At 41.1% G+C, this 24,369-nt stretch overlaps 2 protein-coding genes across 3 annotated transcripts in view; one reads left to right on the top strand and one right to left on the bottom strand.

Annotated features, from left to right (window-relative positions):
* Window positions 1-2,020: 2,020 nt before the first annotated feature.
* YOD1 (YOD1 deubiquitinase) lies at window positions 2,021-5,003 on the bottom strand. Its single transcript, XM_060231277.1, has 2 exons — window positions 4,664-5,003; window positions 2,021-3,119 (listed from the first exon to the last, which is right to left on the bottom strand). The coding sequence occupies exons 1-2, from the start codon at window positions 4,869-4,871 to the stop codon at window positions 2,413-2,415; spliced, it is 915 nt and encodes a 304-aa protein (XP_060087260.1). The 5' UTR covers window positions 4,872-5,003; the 3' UTR covers window positions 2,021-2,412.
* Window positions 5,004-6,853: 1,850 nt separating this feature from the next.
* Window positions 6,854-24,369, top strand: part of PFKFB2 (6-phosphofructo-2-kinase/fructose-2,6-biphosphatase 2) — a 58,396-nt gene continuing 40,880 nt past the window's right edge. Inside the window, exons 1-7 of one of the 2 annotated variants that reach the window (XM_060231275.1) lie at window positions 6,854-7,268; window positions 7,774-7,923; window positions 11,236-11,361; window positions 12,688-12,784; window positions 15,185-15,251; window positions 16,761-16,835; window positions 17,547-17,603. In XM_060231275.1, coding sequence (XP_060087258.1) covers window positions 7,824-7,923; window positions 11,236-11,361; window positions 12,688-12,784; window positions 15,185-15,251; window positions 16,761-16,835; window positions 17,547-17,603 — 522 coding nt within the window. In that variant the 5' untranslated portion in view covers window positions 6,854-7,268; window positions 7,774-7,823. The remainder of the gene's footprint in view (window positions 7,269-7,773; window positions 7,924-11,235; window positions 11,362-12,687; window positions 12,785-15,184; window positions 15,252-16,760; window positions 16,836-17,546; window positions 17,604-24,369) is intronic. The other variant, XM_060231276.1, reaches the window with a different exon arrangement.

Genomic DNA, 24,369 nt, shown 5'->3' with positions numbered 1-24,369 from the left:
ATTCATAAAACAATCCACATGGTGCTCCTCATCCTGCAAAGGGAAAATAAGTATCTTTGAATCAATCTGTTAAGGAGGAGGAGAAAGGGGAAAAGAAAGGAAAAGTGGGGGGGCAATCTAGAATGGAAACCATTGCTGCTCTCAACCACAGGCCTGACAGAACAGCTCTATTTTGTAGGCCCTGCAGAACTGTATCAAATCTCACAGGGCCCATCTCTCATCTGATAGTGTTCTACTAGGTCAGCAAAAGCCCTGGTTCTGATTGAGGACAGCCGGATATTTTTCAGGCCAAGGATCATTGGAGCATTTGGGGGATGGACCAGGAGAGGTGGTCCCAAAGTTATGCTGGTCCAAGACCATTTAGGGATTTAAAGATTAGTACTAAAACCTTTAACCTGATTCAGTATTCAACCTGGAGCCAGGGTAACTGATGGGAGTGCCGGCCCTGACTGTGGTTAAGTCAGGGCAAGACAGAAAGGGGACCAATTGCTTAACTTGACGCAGATGAAAGAACGCCAGTCAAGCTATATTTGTGGCCTGGGCCTCCACTGAAAGGGAGACACCCAGAATCACACCTGGACTTCTGATGGTCAACACTGGTGTTAAAGGCACACTGTTAAGAGCTAGGGAACTTATTTTGGAGCACCCCAATCCTGACTCTCCCTGGTCCAGCCACAGAACCTCCATCTTAGATGGATTTAATTTCAGATGACTGTTTTAACCAACCAACCACAGCCTCCAAACCTTCAGACAGGATGTCTGGGGTGGTATTCAACTGGCCTCCCCTCAGCAGATACAGCTGGGTGTCATCCGCATACTAGTGACACCCTAGCCCAAAGCTCCATACAGCTGAGTGAAGGGATACATATACATGCTAAATGCCACTGGGGAGAAGACTGACCCTTGGAGAACACCACATACCAGAGGGTATCATGGTAAAGCCCTCTCCCCTAGCGCCACCCTCTGTTCCCGACATTGAAGAAATGAGATAAACTGTTTCAAGGCTGTCCCTTGGATCCCCACATTGGCAAGACTGTGGATCAACAGACTGGTGACAAACACTGCTGTTAGAAAAACAAACTATTTAACTCTTCAGTAGAATGGAACTTACTGATATAGGCAGCATTCAAGTGATTAAAGGCTACAGTCTGGCATAACACAGATACTTAAACTTAAAAATTTTAAAAATAGTATTTTATAATAAACATTGATAAATTAACTAGTTAAATGCCTCAGCAGTTAAAATGCTATGCCAGTCAAGTACACAATGAAAGAACAGTGTAACACTAGCCATTGACAGGTTACTAATACAGTTTTGAAATGTAATACAGACTACCATCATGACTTTTGTCTGCAACTTCCAGACAGCTGAAATTAACCTTACTGACAGTAAAATATAAAATCAGAACTCTCTCTACCACCACCCAACCCCCCCCCCCCCAAAAAAAAGCACATGCACATCTGAGAACCATCTTTTTGGAACTGCACTTATTCCATGCACAATCAGCTAGTAGTAGCCAGGATCTGGTATGCCTACACTTACTCCTAAGACAGAGTATATGAATGTTAACTAGAATTTTCCCCTCTGTTCAGCACCAACTGGCAAGAAAAATCTCCAACACTTTATACATTGAATTACATATATAGGCTATCTAAAAGTATTTAAATTTATATTGCTGGAATATGTTACCATTTCAGTAACTTTTTAAAACATGTCATTAATGCTCAAAAGTTTCATTGTAGCTGCTGCAGATGCATTAAATACTTGTGAAACTATTCACATTTCACTCCCTAAGAATGACAAGGCCTCCCTGTTAAGTCTTTTTATCAACAAAACCATTATTTTCTATAGTGTACTCTTATTCAGTGAATAAAACAGACAAATTCTGGGATAACATTAAGAGGCAGTAACTGTGGGGCTAATCTGTTTTTAGATATATAACCACATAAAACTCTGCATAAATAACAGCAGACAAATAATCTTGCCAGATTATGAATAGAGACTACCGTAACTATGCAGTAGATCAAAACCTCAGTAGATGAGCTGAGAACTTTATTCCATCAGTGATTCTTAAATTCTATACACAAGTCTAGCCACAGTTGTGTGTATTAACCAAGATATGTCACAAAAGAATTCTTGTACCTGCTAGTTATCAAGAACTGATGCAGCAGTTGATAAACAGCTGTCTAGTTCTTAGTCATAAACACTCTGCTCAACTGGAAGGATGTGACACCATTCTATACGCACTTGTAAACTCACTAATCACAGCAAACCTGTGAGCATCATTCATAATTAAGTTAATAGTGCCTTCAAGCTTTAAATGAATTCTTGATTAAATACAGCTTATGTAAAACCTGGATGCTTGTTCTTGTTCAGTGAGGTAGTAGGTAAAACCACCCTCACAAAAAAATTCACACCTCTCCAAAGTTGGTATGTCCCGTTTCCTTGGCATGTTCTCTGGCTTCCACTTGCCCAGTCAATCCTTTCTGACATACCATACATCTCAGTGTAAACCGGTTTACATCAGTGAACTGCCTCTTTCTTCTGGCTTCATCTGCTAGCTCCAAAGCCTGAGCAAGGACAATATCATCCGATGCAGAAAAAATTGTCTGGGGAGGAATGTCTGAGTTGGGGATTCTGCGCTCAAGTGGATCATAGTGAATACCATCATAAATTAGAAGAACCCGTTTAGCATAGCCAGCATCTTCCCCAAAGCGATCAATTCTGACTGTCTGAGTGTCCACTACACAAATTTCACATTGATAGAACTTTGACAAAATAGAAACCTCAATTGCACCTCCCCATGTATCGTCTCTTCTGATCCAATCACAGTATTCTTGGTTAGTCTTTCCTAGTATTGCCTCACTATAGGATTCTGGATCACTTGCTACGATTTGGGCTATAAGATTTCTCATTTCTGGGGCACATGCTGGGTCATAAACACCACCTTCTACCACATAGTATATGCCGGTGAAGAGGCATGAATTATCTGCAGGAACAACTCTCCGGGCAAGCACGGGTAGAGTGTCCCTGACTGAATTAGGAGCAGTCCGTTTTGTAACTATGGATGACTCAGTCCTGAGGTTGCTTGCATCTTCTTCAACTATTAGAGTATCACCTGTCAAGAAAAATATAACAAGAGTTGATTAAACAGTTTATTGATTAAACACAACTCTAGTAGAAATCTCAGCCAAGATTAGACCCCCCGCAACAATACTACATTGCATGATTTCCTGAGATTACCAAATTAATTATGAAACACTCTGAGTGTGCAGGTAAGCTATGATTAAAATGCTAATATACACATAGAATAGTTGAAATTTAGAGCTGACTGATCAGTATGAAATACTGGTTGGTAAAAAAAACAAGATATGTGCACAGTTCTAGAAATAACCACATTATAATTAACATATCCAGATTTTTCTCTTGGGAAGCCATAAGCAAATTTATATGTAAACTTTAAAATCTATTATGGGCATTTATTCAATCTGTTCTATACTAGCATAGGCAAAAGAAAACAGCCAAAACTCAAGAGTCTGTTTTCACTTTAAGAACATCACATTCACTATTATAGAAGGGACATACAAACTTCTCAAAAATGTGCCGACAATGACTCCCCTATCCACCCCACCCCCCAGTTGTACCATTAAATTAAAGGGTGGTAACAAAACCTCCGCCAAGACTCAATTTTAGCCAATTACAGAGTGTCAAAATATTACATCATTGCTTTAAGGCTTCCTGTCCTAACCCAGAACAGATGTTAATATCTGTATTGCTACCGTCTTAAAAAAAGCTTGCAAAAATCATTCAGTTACAGTAATGTGCGTACATAACTTTCATGGGCTGGATGGGCTACTTCTCCAGCAGCATTGGGAAGTGAGGGCTATTACCTTCCCCACTTGTACTTGGTACATATTTTTATTTTATTTACAGCCCACATTTCTTGAGATTCAAGGCATCAATGCACTCACACAACGTAAGACATCCAATGAACAATGCAACAGGACTAGGAATAGAAGATGAGGCAGACAGCAAACTACCATCAGACCAAGTTTTTGTGTACTGGTCTGCTTGGCCATGAAGACCCTCAATTACATGAACTTTTGAGGATTACTTGAAACAGTTAAGAATTAAGGATAGCTCTTAACAGAAATGTAAGACATAAGATTTTAAAATAAACACTGATCTCCTACTGCTCCTCACAGCAGTCAAGTCACAGTGCTATCATCAAACAGGGTTACCTTTCCAAACCCACTAACTTCAATGCATTCAGATAGGCAGCTCAGGATAGCACTAGCAGACCCCACAACAGAAAGTGTTTCAGTCGCCTCCCCTTTCTATATAGAGCGATCATCTACTTTAGCCCCAAGTGTTAACTAAGATGTAAACTCTTTTCAGTGTTTCACCCAAGAGCACGAAATAACTAAGAGCGAAACGTCGCTCAAAACGTTTTCAGATTATTCCCAACGCCGTATCTACCTCAGATGATAGCACGCGAAAGACACGTATAACATGAGGGGATAATCCTCAATTACAGACGCACAGCAACAGAGCCACAGGTTTCACACTGATAGGCCTAGACTCGGCCCTCTTCTCCTCAGGGAGAAGCTGAGATTATCCCAAACCTAGGCCTAAAATGTGCGGACCAGACCCGCTTCGTACCCGAATGAATGCCAAGCTCTCCGAGGCGCCGCTCTCCGTCGCTGAGGTCGAGCCCACGCGGGGGGAATCCAAGCAGCAGCCGCTGGGCCTGAACCGGCACCCCGGTGAGAGCGGCGAGCGCTGCCTGGAGTTCGCGCAAGCAGGAATGCGCCGTGAGCCCGGGCAGCGGGTACGAACCGCTCCTGGCCTTGCAGCGCAGCCTTAACATCCTGCCGCCCTCCCGCCGATTTACAGAGTTCTCCCGGCGGCGGCTGCCGGGTTTCAGACCCCCACAGCAAAATGGCTGCGATTATATGCAACCCAGCAACCCTCTCGTCCCTGTCTTTAGGGCTTCCTATTGGTCACTTCGACCGGAGCAGCAAAGCATGCTCTTCCAGACCATCCAATCACCTTAGTGGGCGGTCCCAAACATCCGCCGCAACAGCATTGGACTGAATTCTATTGTACCTTCTTGGTTACTTTTGACGCCATTTTTCTATCCCCTGCGTAGAAAGGGTGGCAGCTGCCCGGATTAGAAAAAGACAGAACGTCAAGACTGTGATTACACAACAGCATCTTCTTACCCTCCCCCCCCCCCCCAAAGACGGCAGAAGTTCGTGTCCTACTTCATAACATTTTGTTTGAAAAGCTAACCTTCAACGTTAACAAACTCCCCTTCCAATATAAATACAGAATTTATTTACGGGAGGAAGAAATGGCTCAGGATGGTTTACGATAGTCCTACGGGTCATGCCATTATTTCACCCTGCAGGTTGGAAAGAAAAGCCCATTTTATGATTTCTTGGGATCGAATGGAAGCTCAGATTAAAACAAGACTCTGAAACTATCGTCTTCTCGGCCGTTTTGAATTCCAATACTTACCGTATGTTCATAGACATTGTTACATCCTTGTAAACCTCACTGACCAGTGGATTTACAGAAGCGTAAAGATTTCAGAATATCTCCACAAGTATACCACACTCTCTTTAAAAGGCAGCACACAAAAAATCCAAAACAATAGGTCAAGCAGTGGCTACTGGTTCAAGAACATTATCTTGTCAAGCGGAAGAGTCTATGTGAGCATTTCTAAAATATAGCTCCTGCCACAGAGACCACAACATTTCGCATTCTTTCTTTTTGCATCCCGTAATTATGAATTTGAACGATGGACTCTGTAGGAATTTGGCGGCCAAGAACTTGGGAGGGGGGGGGGCTATGAATTTCCAGCAGAAGAGAGCCCATTGCACACACCCGAACGAGACAGCGAGCTCTAAATCATGTCGGTGGAGGGCGCCGACGTTCTAGGGGACGGTCGGGACCTATTAATTATAGACTGAAATTAAAATGTAACTATACGTAAGCAGGTACACAAGATGAATCACATTGACTGCCAATATTTTGCAATACAAAATCATCACAGCCCTGAAGAGGAAGCACGACAACACAGACAGCTAACATCATCCAAGAATAAAAACAGTAATCTGATTAAACATGTTAAATTATACCACTTTTTACTTTACAAATGCTGATTTTTGTTTTGAAGGAGACAAAAACTTTCACTGATGGGGCCCCGTAGGGATGGATATAGGTGCCGGCATAGACTCCAATTTTAAACGCATTTGGTGACATCTAGGTTAACTCGCCTATTCAAAGCTCTCATCCCCTCTTCCTCTCCCAAAAAATAAAAGAGAAAGCCCAGTTGCAAACATGCGAATGGCGCCCTGTTCACTTACATTCAAACGCGTTGCGTTGTTACCCACCTCACAACGAAAACCTCAAGCAACCTAGAAGCCGCACAAGAAGAACTGTTATCTTTATCCCGCCTCCCTTCCGCTCCTTACGCTTGCGCGGGAAATGAACAGTTGAGTTGGCGCGCTGTGACGTCTCCCCCCCTTTTCTCTTTCGTCACTATTTTGTAATTGGAGCTGCAGATGGGTGGGGCGTGTTACAGCTGACTTGCATGTTAGACCGGTAATCAGTTGGATGTTGGGGTAATTGCGACACAAATGCATTGCATTTTTCTTCTCCACCAGCCCTGTAAACAAATTTTGGCCCGCGTTTGTATTTCTGCTATTTTCCAATCCACACTGTATTGCCTGGACTCCACAAATATTCCCACGCGTCGGGTGCTAATACATACCCAGGAAGAGGCTTGCATGTATGATATATTTGAAGGGCGTGCGTGATAACGCCGCCCCCCCCCCCGCCTCCTGGTGGATGTGGGGTCCTGTCTCCTGCCGATTGCGTCCTTGGGAAAGTCAGTGGCAAAAGGGCTTTTGATGTTCCTGCTTTTCAGCTCCGCTTCCGATACCTGCAGTTCCTCCTTTCTGCGTCTCTGCGCGTCACTTAAGTTCGCGTTGCCTGTGTGCATCCGCTGCCCCATTTGCCCTTTGCACCGCCTCTACATAGCGACATCTTGCGAGAACAATCCTTCTCTTCCCACTCAGCACCGGGAGGTGTTACCTGGATACCTGCTCTAGGGGTCTGGCTGCACTGCAGCGCTGCCGCTCCTGCGGGCTGGAGGGGCTCCTGCGCGAGAGATATTTACATCTGGGAGCTGCTGGATCGGCCCCGGTCCAAAGCAAGTTGTTTGCTGCCCGGGTCGCGGGCTGCCTGAACTTTGGAGGTGAGTGTGTTGAAAAAGGAAAGAGAAGGGTCGTTTTGTGATCTGGGGCGCTCGGATGCTGGACCGTAAAATGACTCCTAACGAAAATGTCTTCTTTTTCCGCTCGGATCACTGGTATGTGTGAGCCATTCGGGGTTGGCCACCGGCGTCCCCCCTAGAAGCTCCTTAGCAATTAAGATGGTGTGTAAATAGTAGAGAAGAATACTACTGATAAATGCAGTGTCTCCTATCCCTTTCCTGGTGGAGAGAGGTTACCACTTTCCCTTCTTCCTGCCGTTTGTTCATCTTTTGCAAATAATATTACCAGTTTCTCTCATGACCTTGACTAGCAACTTCTGTGTCACTTCCATTTCTCAAACCCCCCCCCCTCCCACACACGCACACACACACACACACACACACACCAGTTTCTGCTGGAAGGAACATCACAGACGGATTGCTTTGGCTAGTATTTCTTTCTGTCTTAGCATTTCAGAATGCTCCTTGTTGTTCCACATTTTTCTAGAAGAGGCCTGGAGATCCTGAGTGGAGGAGGTGTGTGTGTGCCTTGCAGCAATGTCAGGGGATGCAGGTCAAATCCCAGAACAGGTAAAGGGTAACAGTTGCAGTCAGGAAAACAAGTCATCAAGTCTTCGAGTCTCAGAAAAAAAGTGCTGTAAGTATTTGCAGTTATTTAATAAGCAAATGTTTCATGGTGAGCAAAGCTTCTCTTCGGTATGTACATAAATGTGAAAGCTAGACAGTCCAGTGTATGTTCAGATCATTCTCTGAAACACAGGGGTAATAATGATCCCAGGGTATAGCTATTGATTCTTTAAGGTTACAATAAGGGATATATCTCATGGAACTTCCCTCCAGTACTTTCTCTCCCATTCTGCATAGAACCATCACCCACCTAGCTCAAGTGGTGGTAATAGCCCCTACTCCTAATTCCTCCTCTTAGCTTTCTACCCTCACTAATGCCACTGCAGCTCCTGTCCTCTGCCACTGGGCCCACTGCAACTTCTCTCCCTCAAATCATCTTTGTTGGGGCTGTCACAACCCCAGCCCCCCCCCCCCGGACCCAGTTCAGCTTCCAGCCTCTGGTGCCATTCTGCTGCAGCTTCTCTCCCCTGCCCTTTTCTGAGGTTCTGACAACCTACTCACCATCTCTGCAACCTGTACTAGGCTTGGCACACCTCCCAGACTCCACCACCATGCCTGCTGATGTTCCTTCCATCCTCCCCCCCCCCCTCCACACACACTGTTGTTGCCAACAATGATGCTTGGATGAGGAGGGGGTAAATGCATTGTCTGCAGATGTGCAGACAATGCTTTTGTTTGGGTGGGATATAAACTCCCCAATGTATTTTTTAACATTTTCAGATTTTTTTTACAAACCTAGGGGGTCCCCCAAGGTTGTAGAGAAATCTGTTTTAGAAACATAGGGCTGGAAGATACCTCAAGGATCATCTAGTCCAACCCTCTGAACAATGCAATAAATTCACAGCTACCTTGCTCTATGCTCCTATAAGTGTAGCTTTGTTCTGCAGATTTAGATATCTACAAATTGGGCACACACATGGGAAATAGTAAATAAATATTTGAGGGGGGTTGGAGATGTTTTATAAGGGTGCATAGTAACCCCAAAATGGCAGCCAAGATTTCACAACATAATCTTATGAGATTTCAGCTGCCATTTTAGATAGTCCAAGAAACTGGGAAGGAAAGGGCCAAGGGGGGAAGGCCACATATACAAGGAGTCAAGTTGCACCTTTAAGACCAACCAAGTTTTATTCAGAATGTAAGCTTTCGTGTGTTCTCTAAGCACACTTCATCAGATGAGGGGATCAAGTATTGTGGGCTGAAGTACAAGCAGTTTGTTGATTAAGTATACAGACTGATCACATGGTAAACCAGTGTGGCTTAGCCATTTGGTATGGATAGCCATAAAAGGTAATAAAGTCCTCTGCCAATTGGTGTTTCTGTAAATCTAGGTAAATCACAAAAGGACGTGTATTTCCTAGTTGTAGTCCACCTAATATCAACAATAATCTATACATTATACACTATACATTATAAACATCATTCTAGTCTGCCATTAGAAAACATACAAGAATACATAAAATGAAAATGGGTTAAGTATATGTAATGAGATAAATAGCCAATATCCCTTATTTGAGTATGTCAGTATAAAACATTATTCTGATACACTATTATAAAAGATAAATACATTGGAATACTGTGGATGTATAACTGTACTCACTGAGAGTGGGTTTAGCATATGTAATGAATACACACAGCAATACAAAAAACAACTGAACAAGATTACAAAAGAATTACCACTGAGCATTCAGGAACAGATCCTGTCAGACACATCACAGGAACCTCGACCAGGTACTTTTTATCTTCTACCCAAAATACATAAACCAGGCAACCTGGGACGTCCCATTGTGTCGGGGATAGGCATTATCACTGAGGGGGTATCTGGATATATGGACTCTATTCTAAGACTCTATGCCACCAGTTCCCCTAGTTATGTTCATGACACTACAGATTTTCTGAGGAAAATACAATCTTTGAACAACCTTCCAGAGAACACTATCTTAGCCACCATGGATGTGGAATCTTTGTATACTAGCATCCCACACCGAGATGGATTACAAGCTGTAAGTAATATAATCTCTGATAAAAATATAGCTGACTTTGCCACCAAACTGTGCCATTTTGTTCTCACCCATAACTACCTCAGATTTGGCAGTGAACTTTTCCTACAGATCAATGGTACAGCCATGGGCACCCGCATGGCCCCACAATATGCTAGCATCTTTATGGCTGACTTGGAACAGCACTTCCTAGACTCCCATCCACTCATACCTACCTTTTACGTTCGTTACATTGATGACATTTTATGGTCTGGACACATGGTAAAGAAGCCCTGGACGCATTCCACCAGACTTTCAGTGACTTTCATCCTACCACCACCTGACAATGAACCATGCAAGTCCATGCAAGAAATACATTTTCTGGTCACCACTGTAAAAATAAACAAAAAATAAACAATAAACATTGACACCACTTTATACCAGAAACCTACTGACTGACAAAGATACAGTATGTCACAGAAGTGAGTACACCCCCTCACATTTTGTAAATATTTAAGTATATCTTTTCATGTGACAACACTGAAGAAATGACACTTGGCTACAATGTAAAGTAGCAAGTCTACAGCTTGTATAACAGTGCAAATGTGCTGTCCCCTCAGAATTATGCAACACACAGTCATTAATGTCTAAACTGCTGACAACAAAAGTGAGTACACCCCTAAGTGATAATGTCCAAATGGGGCCCAAAGTGTCAATATTTTGTGTGGCCACCATAATTTGCCTTAACCCTCTTGGGCATAGAGTTCACCAGAGCTTCACAGGTTGCCACTGGAGTCCTCTTCCATTCCCCCATGACGACGTCACGTGGCTGGTGGATGTTAGAGACCTTGTGCACCTCCACCTTCTGTTTCAGGATGCCCCACAGATGCTCAATAGGGTTTAGGTCTGGAGACATGCTTGATCAGTCCATCACCTTTACCCTCAGCTTCTTTAGCAAGGCAGTGGCCGTTTTGGAGGTGTGTTTGTGATCATTATCATGTTGGAATACTGCCCTGCGGCCCAGTCTTCGAAGGGAGGGGATCATGCTCTGCTTCAGTATGTCACAGTAAATGTTGGCATTCATGGTTAAATAATTATACAACTCATGGCCCAGTTGCTAACAGGCCATGGGCTGGTACTGGTCCACAGCCAGGGGGCTGGAGACCTTTGGCCTATTCTATTAATGAACAGGTCACTGATTATGGGAAATGCACACCATGTCCTTATAAGCAGATATCTCACAACGAAGATAGTGGAAGACAGAGAGAATTTTGGCCCACATTTTATTCTTTTTCTGCCTAGTTACAGAAACTACTAATTTTGTCTTTGCTTTTCTTACACAGCATGGGCTTCTTATATGACCAACTCTCCTACTCTAATTGTAATGATTGGCCTTCCTGCAAGAGGCAAAACCTATGTTTCTAAGAAATTAACTCGCTACCTCAACTGGATTGGAGTGCCCACAAAAGGTTTTGGCATGGCTTTTTAAAATCTGTTGGTTGGGACAGTAACAATGATTGTGTGTGGTTGGGGGATGGGAGAGGGTACATATTTGTGAGTGGTGAAGGAACTTTCTGTACAGAAGCTCAGGTTAATCCACTGCTGACTAGAAGCTATTCTTTTGACTTTCTTCCAAAGTGTAATTTGGAATCATGAAGCATAGTGTCATAGCATTCCTTACTGTTATCAGCATCAGTATCAGCCAAGGAAAAAGTTTTTAAAGTGAAATTTAGGAAACAAAATTTCATCTTTCTGCTTTGTGTCAAATTGAAGCAAGTCTCAGACAATGTGAATCCCAAAGCATTTATGTTGTTAGAATCAGTGGGCTGCTATATTTTTCAAGAGTGCATAGTTTATCATTATACCTCATTTCCCTTTGGAAACTAACAATAACAACCAATAACGTACCTCATTTTTAAGCTTATAAAAGTCATAGTATTTAGAGGAATTTTGTGTGATGATACTATTGGTGCTAAAATGCTTTATAAATGAGCTGAACCCCATCATTTTATTTGCCTTAGTATCCTCTCCTTAAAGAAGCTTCGAAAAGAGGATGACAGATGAACTGAATATGTACTTTCCTCTCCCTGAACTGCACTATTTTGTTTGTTTTACCTACTTCAGTATCTCATGAACTATTGTGAGTCCTACTGATTGTAATAGAGCTGTATTGGTTATAAATGCAACCTTGATTTCTAGACCGAGCCGCAATGTGTGGATGCAGTCCTGGTAAAGTGTGTTTAAGCACAAATGAATTCCAAAGACAGTTTAAGTATGTTCTTAACTTGCATCCACTGACACAAAGAAGACTTACAATGCTTACCTGTTCCTGGGTCATTCACTTTTGGGTAGGTCATGAATACATCTGAAGCTGAGAGAGGTAGCATATCCAAGGACACAGAATGAATTTGAGGTTTGAACCCAGGATTCTAATTCTAAATTCAAGTCAACAAAATTGGCATGTCTAGTAAATTAATAAGCAAGGATTAGCTTGAGATTTTGTGACAGATATAAAGGAGTCAATAGTTATATAGCAATAGTTATATATTATAGTCATAAAAAATATACTGGCAAAATTTATGTTACAGCTCCAAGGGTTGCTGTATGTCTTAGTGAAATGAGATTTCAGTGTTGGTGAACAACCAAAATTTCCCATGACATTATTGATGTGTAAATTAATTGTCATCATCTAAATGAAACAAAGCAGGTGTGAAAAATCTCCTCTTAGTTCTTTTTTGGTTTAAGTTTGCTTATGGGATGTTGCCAGATTAATTTTTCTTATTTGCATTTTGAAGTGTTTAATTTAGGAGTTTATCGTCGTGAAGCAGTTAAATCATACCAGTCCTATGATTTCTTCAGACATGATAATCAAGAAGCCATGAGGATTCGAAAGTGAGTAAATGTCAATGTACCACAAAATGCAGTCATTGCTAAGTAGTCTGATACCTGTGTTGCTAGTTTTCAGAATGCACTAGAATCAACGCAAAACAAGATGCAACTTAATTTCTATGCCTTTGAAAATAGACAAAGGGGGTCTTAGACAAATAGACAAAGGGGGTCATTATCAAAATGCATTGAGGGAGAAACAATTAAATGAAAAGGAAGCAGCATCAGAAATGACCAGAAAGTGCAAATAGAGACTGTAGTAAACTTCATATAAGAAGGGCTTTTTTGTAGAAAAAGCCCAGCAGGAACTTATTTGCATATTAGGCCACACCCCTGACGCCAAGCCTGCCAGAACTGTGTTCCTGCTCAAAAAAAAGCACTGCATATAAGAAATGTTACGAAATAGGCTGAGGCAGACTGCTGAGAGATTCAAGTTGCTAGGGAGTTGAAAGAATGCTGGAAAGTGAGTGAAGTGAAGGAGAGTGGCAGTTGGAAAATGGCCTCTTGTGTAGTTGGTGGAGACAGATGCCACAGGTGAAAGCAAGCCCATTAAAGAAGCTGTGGATGGACTAAGCAAAAACCAGGCACAGCAGTACAGCTTGAATGGTGGACTGCAGAGCTGGAAACTGCCACTTTGTGAGCTGAGAGGCTAATAATTTGATTGATTGATTGAATTTTTGACTGCCCTTCCCAGTAGCTGGGAGTGCAAGGCAAGGAAGATGTCAGACTGCATCAGAAGATGGCCATTTGGAGAAGTTGAGTAGGAGTGTAAGCAGCTAATTAACTGAAATCAGACTGAAAAATTTAGCAGTGTCAGAACCACCAGTGTGAAGTGAGGGCACATTAAGAGTGATTTACTCCATTTTGTGTATTGGCATGAGTGAGGATTCAGATTTCCAGAGGAACCTATTATTTTAGTGTATTGTTTTGTTAGTGAATACATTGTTACAAATACTGAATTGTTAGTTAGGATTTGTCTATCCAGTCATCTTTATTTAGGGATACTAAAGTTGGTTTTTGTTGTTTAAAAGACACTGTATGTCCACAAGGCTTCTAAGATTCTACAAGCCAACACTGACCAGACTTGAATATCCATATACAAGGACTTCTAAAAATAAGAGAAATCTTAAACTAATGCTGCATAATTTGACAAATATTATCTTCAAGGACAATGTTTTCATATTCTCCTAATTTTTAAAAAACTGTTTCCTCACAGTTATAGTTCATGCCAGAGGTCTAATGCATTTTGCTTTAGTATTCTTCCTTTAGGCCAATTAATTGGTCAAAGAGTGTCAACTGATCTCTGATTATTTGAATCTGGTCAAATATTCCACAAAGCCAAAAATGTCACTACATATGTGGCAGGTTACTTTTAAAATTTCTTCATTTTTTTTAAACATTATTTTAATAACATGTTTTAGTTTACAGCAAAGAACACTGTAATGCATCACATCACAGAATGGAGCCGTAGTGAGAACATAATTAACAACTTAAAAACGCAAGGAAAAAGCAAAAGCGAATCATAATATATGTTTCCAAGGAGCAGTCATACAATTATACTGAAGATCATCCAGTGCCAATGCATTCTATTGACAGATTCCGCTGTAGGAATGTACAAAGAGCTGTCCCAAGGTTGTGTCAAGAGATGAGCTCCAGTTAATCAAACTCATTTATTGAGAGCTCACACTTTTTTGTATTCAGACCAGAGGAAAGAAAGAAGCCCAGAACATATTCGAAATATAGCAAATCATGATAAAAATGATTTTTTTGGAGAACATGTTTGGTAAGATATTCCACTATTTGGAACCAAAACACAGTAAATTTTTCTTGAGTATGTTCTGTCAGAGCATCAGCACACTATAAGTAGAGATTTTATTTAGTAGGAAGTAATCCTACAGTCGGGTTCAAACATTTACTGAAGTCAGAGCCTTGTCTTTCCAGTATGCAACAACCTCTAACAATCATAGTTCTGCCAGCAGGAGTTGTCCTGTCTTTTAAATTTCTTGATAATGCCTCATGTTACCTGTAAAAAAAATTTCTTAATAGGTTTTTTTCCTTTGCATTATTTTTTTCTTAAATTGTGTAACTACAGGATAAACCTGATGCTCCAGGATAAAAACTGAAGAGTTTTCCTGTGGAATCATTGCAGCATATAGAAACATCATGCAATAAGTTAGAACTCTTTTTATAAAGTAGTATTTTCCTGTTTTACAGTAGCAGCTAACTCATTTGTTTTTGTAATTAACACAAGTATCAAACCTACTGATAATTACTTTTGCTGTTACACTAAAGAGAGAGATTTGGATAGACAGGAATATAGTTTTGAAACATCCCACTGATTGACTGGTTTAGATCGTTTGGCTTATCATTATTTTTATGACTCTTCAACAAATTTTTCTCTTGCAGACAATGTGCTTTGGTGGCCCTTGAAGATGTGAAAGCTTATTTTACAGAGGACTGTGGCCAGATAGCTGTAAGTGCACTCTTTCATTCAACTTTAAGGCAAAAGTACTAAGTGCATTAATGTGGATATGAGTGAATGTGGAGGTTTTTTCCCTCTCCACAAGTATCTTTCCTTATAATTTGTGTAGGGAAGACAGGAAACTTAATGGGGGAAAAACAGCTTCATTAACTGTTTTCTCATAACAATATATACAATTTGATCATTTTTATTGCTTTCAACATACCTACTGCTTTCTAATATTAACCAGTACAAATCTTTAACAGTGCAGTCCTAAACAGAGTTATCTATGGACTGTTCCCAAGTGTGCTCTTCAGGGCTTTTTTTGAGCAGGAATGCACAGAAACGCAGTTCCGGCAGGCTTGGCACTAGGGGGTGTGGCCTAACATGGAAATGAGTTTCTGCTGGGCTTTTTCCTAAAAAAATCCTGCATGGAAAATTGGTGATGTCAGGGGTATGGCCTAATATGCAAATGAGTTCCTGCTGGGCTTTTTCTACAAAAAAAGCCCTGGTGCTCTTCATCTGTGGATATCGAAATCTGCAGATCAGGGCCACACAGAAAGAAAACTTTCTCAAGTGGGGAGGTTTCTAATTGCTTCTCCTCCACCACCAGCTTGAGAAAGACTGACTGGCTGAGAGTGAGAGGGGAGGCAGCAAAAGCAGAATTGGATGTGGAATTGTGGAGGATTCCTTGCTGCCACTCGTCCATTTCCAATGCTCGTTTCCCTGTAGTATGAATTGCTAATTATCTGGAGGAAGTTTTAAAAGAACATCTGAGCCTGCAATTGCAAAGCCTTTCAAGCAAGAGAGAAGGATCATTCTCATTCTAATCTCTGTAGCTGGAAGCCTAGCCTGGGTGACTTGGTACCACCTGACTTGCATAACTCAACTGCCCAGGCTGCCTTCTACTGTTCTACAGCAGCCACCCTATGAAAGCCAGTTTGGTTTAGCAACATCAGAGTAAGGTCTAGTAGACCCAGGTTTGAATCCCCATGTAGAAGCTCACTGGGTGATTTAGAGCCAGTTACATTCTTTTAGCTAACCTTCCTCACAGGATAAAAGAGAATAATGTAAGCTGTTGTGGTCCCCACTATGGTGAAAAGTGGGGCATAGAGGAAGTAAATAAAAAAATAAATATAGCTACATATGGGAGGCAGATAACAAGAAGGCTGGTGAATGGCTGAGAAAACAAAAATGAGATGGGGTAAGGTGAGAGGATATGGGGTTGTCAGGAAGAGGGAAAGGAAAAGTGTGGGGAGGAGGATAAAAGGAAAGTGAGGTTCCACCCCACAGGTCCCTGAGGATTCTCTACCATGGAATGGGGCTAGCAGTGGCTCTTGGACCGCATGTTTGACACCCCCAACTTAAAGTGCCTTTCTTTTAAAACCTGAGAATTAGTTGTTTAGATTTAACATAGAAATTATGGCAAACAAAGGAATATCAGAAACCTAGAGTTAACTCTGGAAATTTCAATGTATACTATTTGGTACTATACAATTCTGTTTTCTTCTTTTTATTTAGGTCTTTGATGCAACCAACACAACACGAGAGAGGCGAGATATGATATTAACTTTTGCAAAAGAAAATTCCTTCAAGGTGACTACTTCCTTTCAAATGTGGATTCAGGCTTGTGGCATGAACCTAGTTGCCCAGTTACCTAAACAGGCTAGTCTTTATCCACCTAGTAATGGAGAGAATTTAAAAGCAAAATAATTCTTATACAGAAAATAAAAGTGGACTCAGAGTACTGCATCCTTTGTCTAAGTTTTATTTAAAAGGATAGCAGGCAAGGAACAAGGATGGCTAAAACAAAGCATTTTCCATGGCATCTTTTTCAGGCTCTCTGCTTGTCACATTGTAGGCCATCCTTATTATAAGCAAAAGTCAGTGAACATCCTCATTGCATCCTGTCAGTGTTTAGACTATGAGTCTGGCAGGATTTGCCATCAGCTGTTCCAACAGAGTAAGGTTAATTCTTGAGTGGGCATTCTGACTTCAGGCACTACACAGATATCTGCTCTTGAAAAATGTGTGCAGAGTTCACCAACCTAAGTTAAACAATAAAGCAGTGAATGTTCTGCATAAGACGCTTCCATAGAACAAGTACCTTAGGTATGCTGTGCTGGTTTATATTTAGTTAGGAAGGTTTATTATTATTCAGGTAGGAAGATTTTAAAGGTCTAGCTGAATCTGCAAATACAAAGCCCAACTGGTTTATTTGAGATACAGAGATGATGAATGTAAGCACCATTTATGCTGCCTCAAAGGTTCTGTTTTACTAGGTATTTTTCTTTGATTTTTTTCCAGGTATTTTTTGTGGAATCTGTTTGTGATGATCCAGAAGTCATTGCTGCAAATATATTGGTAGGTATTGTACATCTTTCAAAGGTTGGCCTCCTATTTTCTCCAGTAGCACAATCACAACTGTTTTGAGATGGCACTGTGGCTCTGTATTAGAGCATCTGGGTTGCACACAGATAGTCCCGGGGTTAATCCCTGGCCTGCCCATTTACAAAGTTTGGTAGCAGATGATGTGAAAGACCTCTGACTGAGACTCATGAGACCTGTTACCAGTATTACCAGAGTAAGCAATACTGACCTTGATAGAACAGTGGTCTGATTCTATATAAGAGCTTCATGTTATCATGTGAAATGACTTTATCAATATTACTGAATGTTAATGGTGTTTAAAAGCAGCTCGCATACTTATTCAGAAGTTGTGTTCAATGTTACCTGGGTATTACTTCAGGAAAAAAATAAAGTATAGAAGATGCCCAAATAAGTCATGGCAAACAGGATTTGCAAAGTGTAGACCTCCTCTTAGCATTCAGTCAATAATTTATTATGGTCATAGACCAGCAGAATAAAACATACATTAACAGAGTGGTTATAAAAATACATATGTAATTTTCCATTGAAATATATCTGGAAAATATGTATCAAGGAAACAGCACTGTGCCTTGCTAGACTCTGGCAGCTGCACAGAATCTGACCACTCTATCTGAGGTTTCAAATTCTTAGCATTAAATCAGAGCTTTCCAGATAAAAACTTATTTGAGGTTTTGTATTATTTTGGATTATTATTATTTTGTATCTTTGCATTATTAAGCTGCATCTTTTGCCAGAGGCTGAGCACATTTCAGAGAGCTCAGAGAGAGTGGATAAGAAGTGCTATAAGGGTGAGGTTTGGCTTTCTAAACAGCTGGGGAAGTTGCTGAGAATTTCTGAGTTTGGGTGACTGTGTGATTGCTAGGGAACTGCTGTTTGGTTTGAGTGGGCTGAAGGTGATTGCTGCTAATTGATTAGGAGTGGCTGTGTTCCTGGGGCAGGCTGAGGCCCCACCCTCTTTGCATTATTAAGCTGCACCTTTTGCCAGAGGCATGAGCCTTTGCCGTGAGCTGAAGGGTGTGAGCTAAAGGGATCTTGGCATGTGGCTCTTAACCTGGGGGCTGTGTAGGGACCAGGAACCCAGATCCCTATTTTCCTTGTGTTCCCAATAAGGTAAGTAGACCCTTCGGAAGGAGAGCCACATAAAAAAACAGGATTTAAAAGGGGACTGTATATTTTTTTAAAAAGCTATCATGATGGTAGAATGCCAGCAGGGGGGTTGGGGCTTTCCAGTGTTTTGCACTGAGTGTCACATGTATGACTATCTGCCCACAGGACAGAAGTCTTGAGTGTGTACTCGATGCAAGGAGCTCCTGGTCCTCAGGGAACGAGTTCGTACCCTTGAGGCCAAGGTGACTGACCTGGAGAAGAAGAGACAGGCACTCAGAGAAGACTCTCAGGGATGGACTTCCAGGGTTGGAAAATGGTGAGCTGAGTTGCTTTCCCTAATGGGGGCAGGCTGGCACTTCTGTTCAGGGTAGTAAAAGGCAAATTAATGCCTTCTGCCTACATTTCTCAGCTAGAGAATTGTCCAAGATATGCACAGATACTTTGAGGAGATTTACCTTGGCTGAAAGGGAGTCCCGGTTGGGGGGGGCTCCTTTGAGGCTTTGAGGGATCTCCAAAGAGAAGTTGCATATTCAGCGTCTGCAGAAGTTTCCATAGTCATCAATTTGGCATAAGCTCAACAGGATCCAAACCTTCTTTTACAATTTTAAACATCTAATCTACAAAGGACTGGTGTTGATTTGGTTAAACTACGGAAAAAAGGTACTGATTCCTATCTCTTCATTCTGGGACTAATTAAAGTTAAACAAAACAAAAGTGAAAGGTGGGAGTTGGAAATACTGAAAGCCTGAAAGGAGAAGAAGATAAGGGGCTAAATTTGAACTTTGTAAACTTAAAAGACAGTATTAAAAGAAAGGAATTTATTGTTCAGTCTATCTGTGGTTGAGGAGGCAGCCCCATTGTTACAGATCTGCAGCGTTCAGCCCCATTGTTACAGATCTGCAGCCTCATTGTTACAGATCTGCAACACAGGAAATACGTCAGATATCATGAGATTTCTCTACCAGTGAAACGAGATTTGAAGGCAAAAAAAGCAGGAAGTATTGGAGGAAGAAGAAAAAAGTCAACGAAGTAAACAGCCTACTCTAGGATTATAATACCAGAGAGAAACATCGGTGGCCATTGTTGTTGGGAGGACTAAGTTTTAACATCGTTTTTAAAGTGACTGGGACATTAAAAATTTGTGGAGTTAACAGATTTGGTAATTAAAAAAATTACTACTATTGGATAGTAGATAAGAAGACTTGAACTGGTAAAAGGGAAAAAAGAAATTTTTTTTAAAGCGAAGCAAAAGTTGTGACCGCCATTTTGGGAGAAATAAAAGCTTTAAACATTAATATCTGAGCCTCCCAGGCTCAGAGGAGAGCGAAATTGGGTGTATTGGAAAGGGCAAGCTTCACTTTATCAAACCTAATGGTTCAAATTTAATTTGGTGAGATCAAAATTTTTGATCTTTTTTTACATGTCAGACCCGAAACAAACTCTTGCTAGGTCTGCTTCAATAGAGAAAATGCAAGCCCAATTAGATGCAATGGAAGCTAAGAAAATGAAGGGGGTGAAAGAAATGATAACTGCCTCTAAAAAAGAAATAAGAAAGGATATCGAGGACTCAAAAAAAGAATTAAAAGAAATAGAATCTCAGAAATGACACTGTGGTAATAACAAAAAAAGTACAAGAAGTGGAAGAGAGAGTGAAAACACATGACTCCACCTTGTTAAAATTACAAGAAAAAGTGACAATTCATGACTTCAAACTGATGGAAACTCAGATCCATCTGAGAGGTGTACCTGAAGATGAAGAATCAGACCTGAAAGAATCCATAATAAAAATAATTGCAGAATTTTTGGAGGAAGATCCTGAAGGGAATAGAAATATGTGTGACTATATGTATAGAGTAAATTCACTCTATGCAAAAAAGAACAATCTGCCAAGAGATGTGGTCATAAGATTTATGACAAAAGAAATGGTGGGAAAGATCATGAATAAAAACTTTGAAAAGTCATTGATAGTGGGAGTCAGTAGAGTAAGAATTATGAAAGAACTGCCAAGACAAGTGCTAACTGATAGAAAGGCATATAAAAAAATGACAGAAAAATTACGTGACAATGGAATGAGGTATAGATGGATAATACCTGAAGGTTTGAGCTTTGAACTTCAAGGGAAAAGGATTATAATCACAAATACACAGGAACTGCGTAGATTTTATGAAGAAAATAAACAATTTGCACCATAATGGATTACAAATTGATATCTTGGAATGTAAATGGACTAAATTCACCACAAAAAAGAAAGGCAATGTTTCATTGGATTAAAAAAACAAAATTGTAATATAGTATGTTTACAAGAAGTGCATATTAGACAAAAGGATTATAAATTTCTGTGGAATAAACAATTGGGACTAGAATTTTTTACATTGGCTGAACAGAAGAAGAGAGGAGTAGTCTTTTTTATTAAACAAGAATTAGACCCGAAATTGGTATTTAAAGATAAAGATGGAAAGTATGTAGTGGTAGAAATTACTTTGAATGCCAAAAAAAGTTGTTGTTGGGACTTTATGCTCCAAATGGTGCTAAAGACATTTTCTTTAAAAATATTACATATCTTGATGAAGTGACCTATGAGCAAATTTTATTGATGGGGGACTTTAATGGAACAATTCAGAACACGGTAGATAGATCTGGGAAGAAAAAAAATGATAAAGGGAAATTGCCAGTCTTTTTTTGAATTGGTTAAACAGGAGAGTTTGGAAGATATATGGAGAAAGTTTAATCCTGAAGTACGGGACTATACCTTCTTTTCAGCTGGACATAGCTCTTTCTCTAGAATTGACATGTTGTGGGGGTATTAAAGATTTGGGACTTATAACAAAGAAAATAGAGATATTACCTAAAATAAGAGCTGATCATAACCCAATAACGTGGATTACAAAACTGTCAAAAAAGTCAAGAATGAGATTAAATGAAGATTTACTACAAAATAAAGAAAATAGTGACATCTCTAGAAAATGAAACCAAAGCGTACTTCCAGGTAAATGATAGAGAAGATATAGAATTTCAGATGCTATGGGATGCCTACAAGGCAGTAATGAGAGGATTACTAATAACATTGAATAATAAAGACAAGAGAGCAAAAGATAAACAGATGTTGGACATTCAAAATGAAATTAAGAAAAAAGGTGAATTAAGGAAAAGGCCAGGGAAAAAGAAAATTATAAGGGAGATTACAATATTGCAAGCACAAATGAGACATCTGTTAAAGAATTGGAATGGAATTTGAAGAAATTAGAGCAGAAATCGTTCGAGGGAGTGAATAAACGTGGAAAATATTTGGCCTGGCAATTGAAGAAAAAGAGAGAAAGGAAAATTATTAATAAAATTGTGGCTGATGGAAGAGAGATGGTAGATCAAGAAGGAATAAAGAGAGAATTTTTTAAATATTATGCTAAACTATTTAAAGATGTTAAAGTAAAGAAGGAAAAGATGGAAGCGTATTTGCAGAAGATTAAAATAGCACCCTTAACTGATTATATGGAAAAAGTTTTGAATGATCCAATTGAAAAAACAGAAATTGAAGTAGCGATTAATGCAATGAAAATTGGAAAGGCTCCTAGACCAGATGGATTTACAGCAAAAAATTTTAAAACGTTTAAAGAAGAATTAATTCCGAAACTTCAAAAATTAATGAATGTGATAAGAATAAATGGGAAATACCAAATACATGGAAGGAAGCAGTAATTTCGTTGATTCCAAAGGAAGATAGAGATGTCATTAATGTAAAGAATTATAGACCAATCTCATTATTAAACAATGATTATAAGATATACACAAGAATCTTAGCAGAACGGCTTAAACAATATCTAAAAAACTTTATAAAGGAAGACCAAGCGGGTATTCTCCCTAAAAGGCAAATAAGAGACAATATTAGAACTGTTGTAAATATTGTAGAATACTATGAAAGACATCCAGAGAAGGAAGTTGCATTATTCTTTGCAGACTCAGAGAAAACTTTTGATAATTTGATTTGGGACTTTATGTTTGCAGTAATGGAGAAGATAAAGTTGGGAAACTTTATAAGAATGATAAAAGCAATTTATACTGAACAACGTGCAAGGTTATATATAAATGCAGATCTTACAGAAGAAATGACAATCAGCAAAGGTACAAGGCAAGGTTGTTCATTTTCACCATTGTTGTTTATAATGACTCTTGAAATCTTATTGCTGCAAATACAAGATGATGGAGAAATGGAAGGAACGAGAATTAAAGGATTTTCCTATACGTATAGAGCATTTGCAGATGATATAATGTTTATAAATGAAAATCCTATGCAAGTAACACCTTTGTTGTTAGCCAAAATACAAGATTTTGGAGAATTGGCAGGACTTTATGTTAATAAAGAAAAGTCAAAAATTTTGTGTAAAAATTGTCGAAGGCTGTCCGGGGGCGCCATGCTACTCACTGCCACACATCATGGTAGTTCCATCCCCCGTCATCCCACGTCATGGTAGTTCCATCCCCCCATTGCTCGCCTCCATCCCTGAAAGGGCACCAGGGGGCGGGCCGCTGCTCCGCTGTCCGTGGGCAGACACGTCAGTGCCCGTCCCTTTAAGACAGTCCTCAACGGCAATGCTGGCCTGTGCAGCTGTGGGTGATGGACAGCAAGCCGTGCAGGGGTGCTGCAGCCCATTTCTGATGGGGGTGTTGGCTGCTTCCCCCCGTGCTGAGGGGGGGCTGTGTGGTGGTTCCCCCCTTCTGGCAACACTTCCCACCGCTGACTTGGCACACCTTCCCAGGTTCTTGGAATCATTGTCGATGTTTTCCAAGTGGTGATCCAACAGAGAGGCCTCCGTTTCTTCTGAGTCTGCCTCCCCCCCCCCCCCGCAGACAGGTGTTGCCGCCTTCCTCTGGGAGTGGAGTCCTTTGCCCCACCGTACTTTGCAGTCACCAGCTGCGATGTTCCCCTTGGCTGCAGCACAATAAAAACCACACATGTTGCTCAACCTCTTCTCTGTTGCCTGGCTTCTTCAGCACATTCCCGTCTGCCCCGCTGGCCCCCCACCCCTCCCTTGGTGGGCTCCCTAGGGGATGTGAATGAGGGCGAGCTCAGTTACCTTTGGGGGGGGGGAACAGGGAGGGGGAACCAAAGTGGCTCCCCTAGGGAATGTTGCTCAAGGGACCCCAAGGGTCCGCTTTCCATCCTGACTTCAGGTGGGGGTGTTAGTCTTGGGCCGCACAGCACACCTCTTCTTGCCCCAGCTTCCAGGAGGCCAACCCTATAGGGCTGTTGTGTGTCTTTCAGGGGGGGAGCCTAAGGCGGAGGGTGTCCTCATGGAGGGAGGCCAACCCCCAGAGGCCAGTTGGCTGCAAAATGGGATGCCGCTTGTTGGGGTAAAATGTGAGGGTAGGGTCCTGAGGCCCAAAAACCAATTCTGCCGCACCCTGGACTCAAGCAACTGGGCCCGGATAATGAGGCGGTGAGGCAATTTGGTGCGCCATGCCGCCTTCTGTGAGTGCCGAGGCAGCTCACAGAGGATACATGCAAGGGGCTTGGTGGGAAAGGGAGAAGATCGGAATCAATCGACTCCACTTGGTTGCACTCAGAGTGGCTTCGGTGGGGTCAAGCAGGGGCCAACACCCTGTGGCTCAGGGGTAGCCACAAGGGCCTGTGGGTATA

The sequence above is a fragment of the Heteronotia binoei genome, chromosome 2 (assembly GCF_032191835.1).
Source record: "Heteronotia binoei isolate CCM8104 ecotype False Entrance Well chromosome 2, APGP_CSIRO_Hbin_v1, whole genome shotgun sequence".
NCBI lineage: Eukaryota > Metazoa > Chordata > Lepidosauria > Squamata > Gekkonidae > Heteronotia > Heteronotia binoei.
This window is presented reverse-complemented; position numbering and strand designations above follow the sequence as displayed.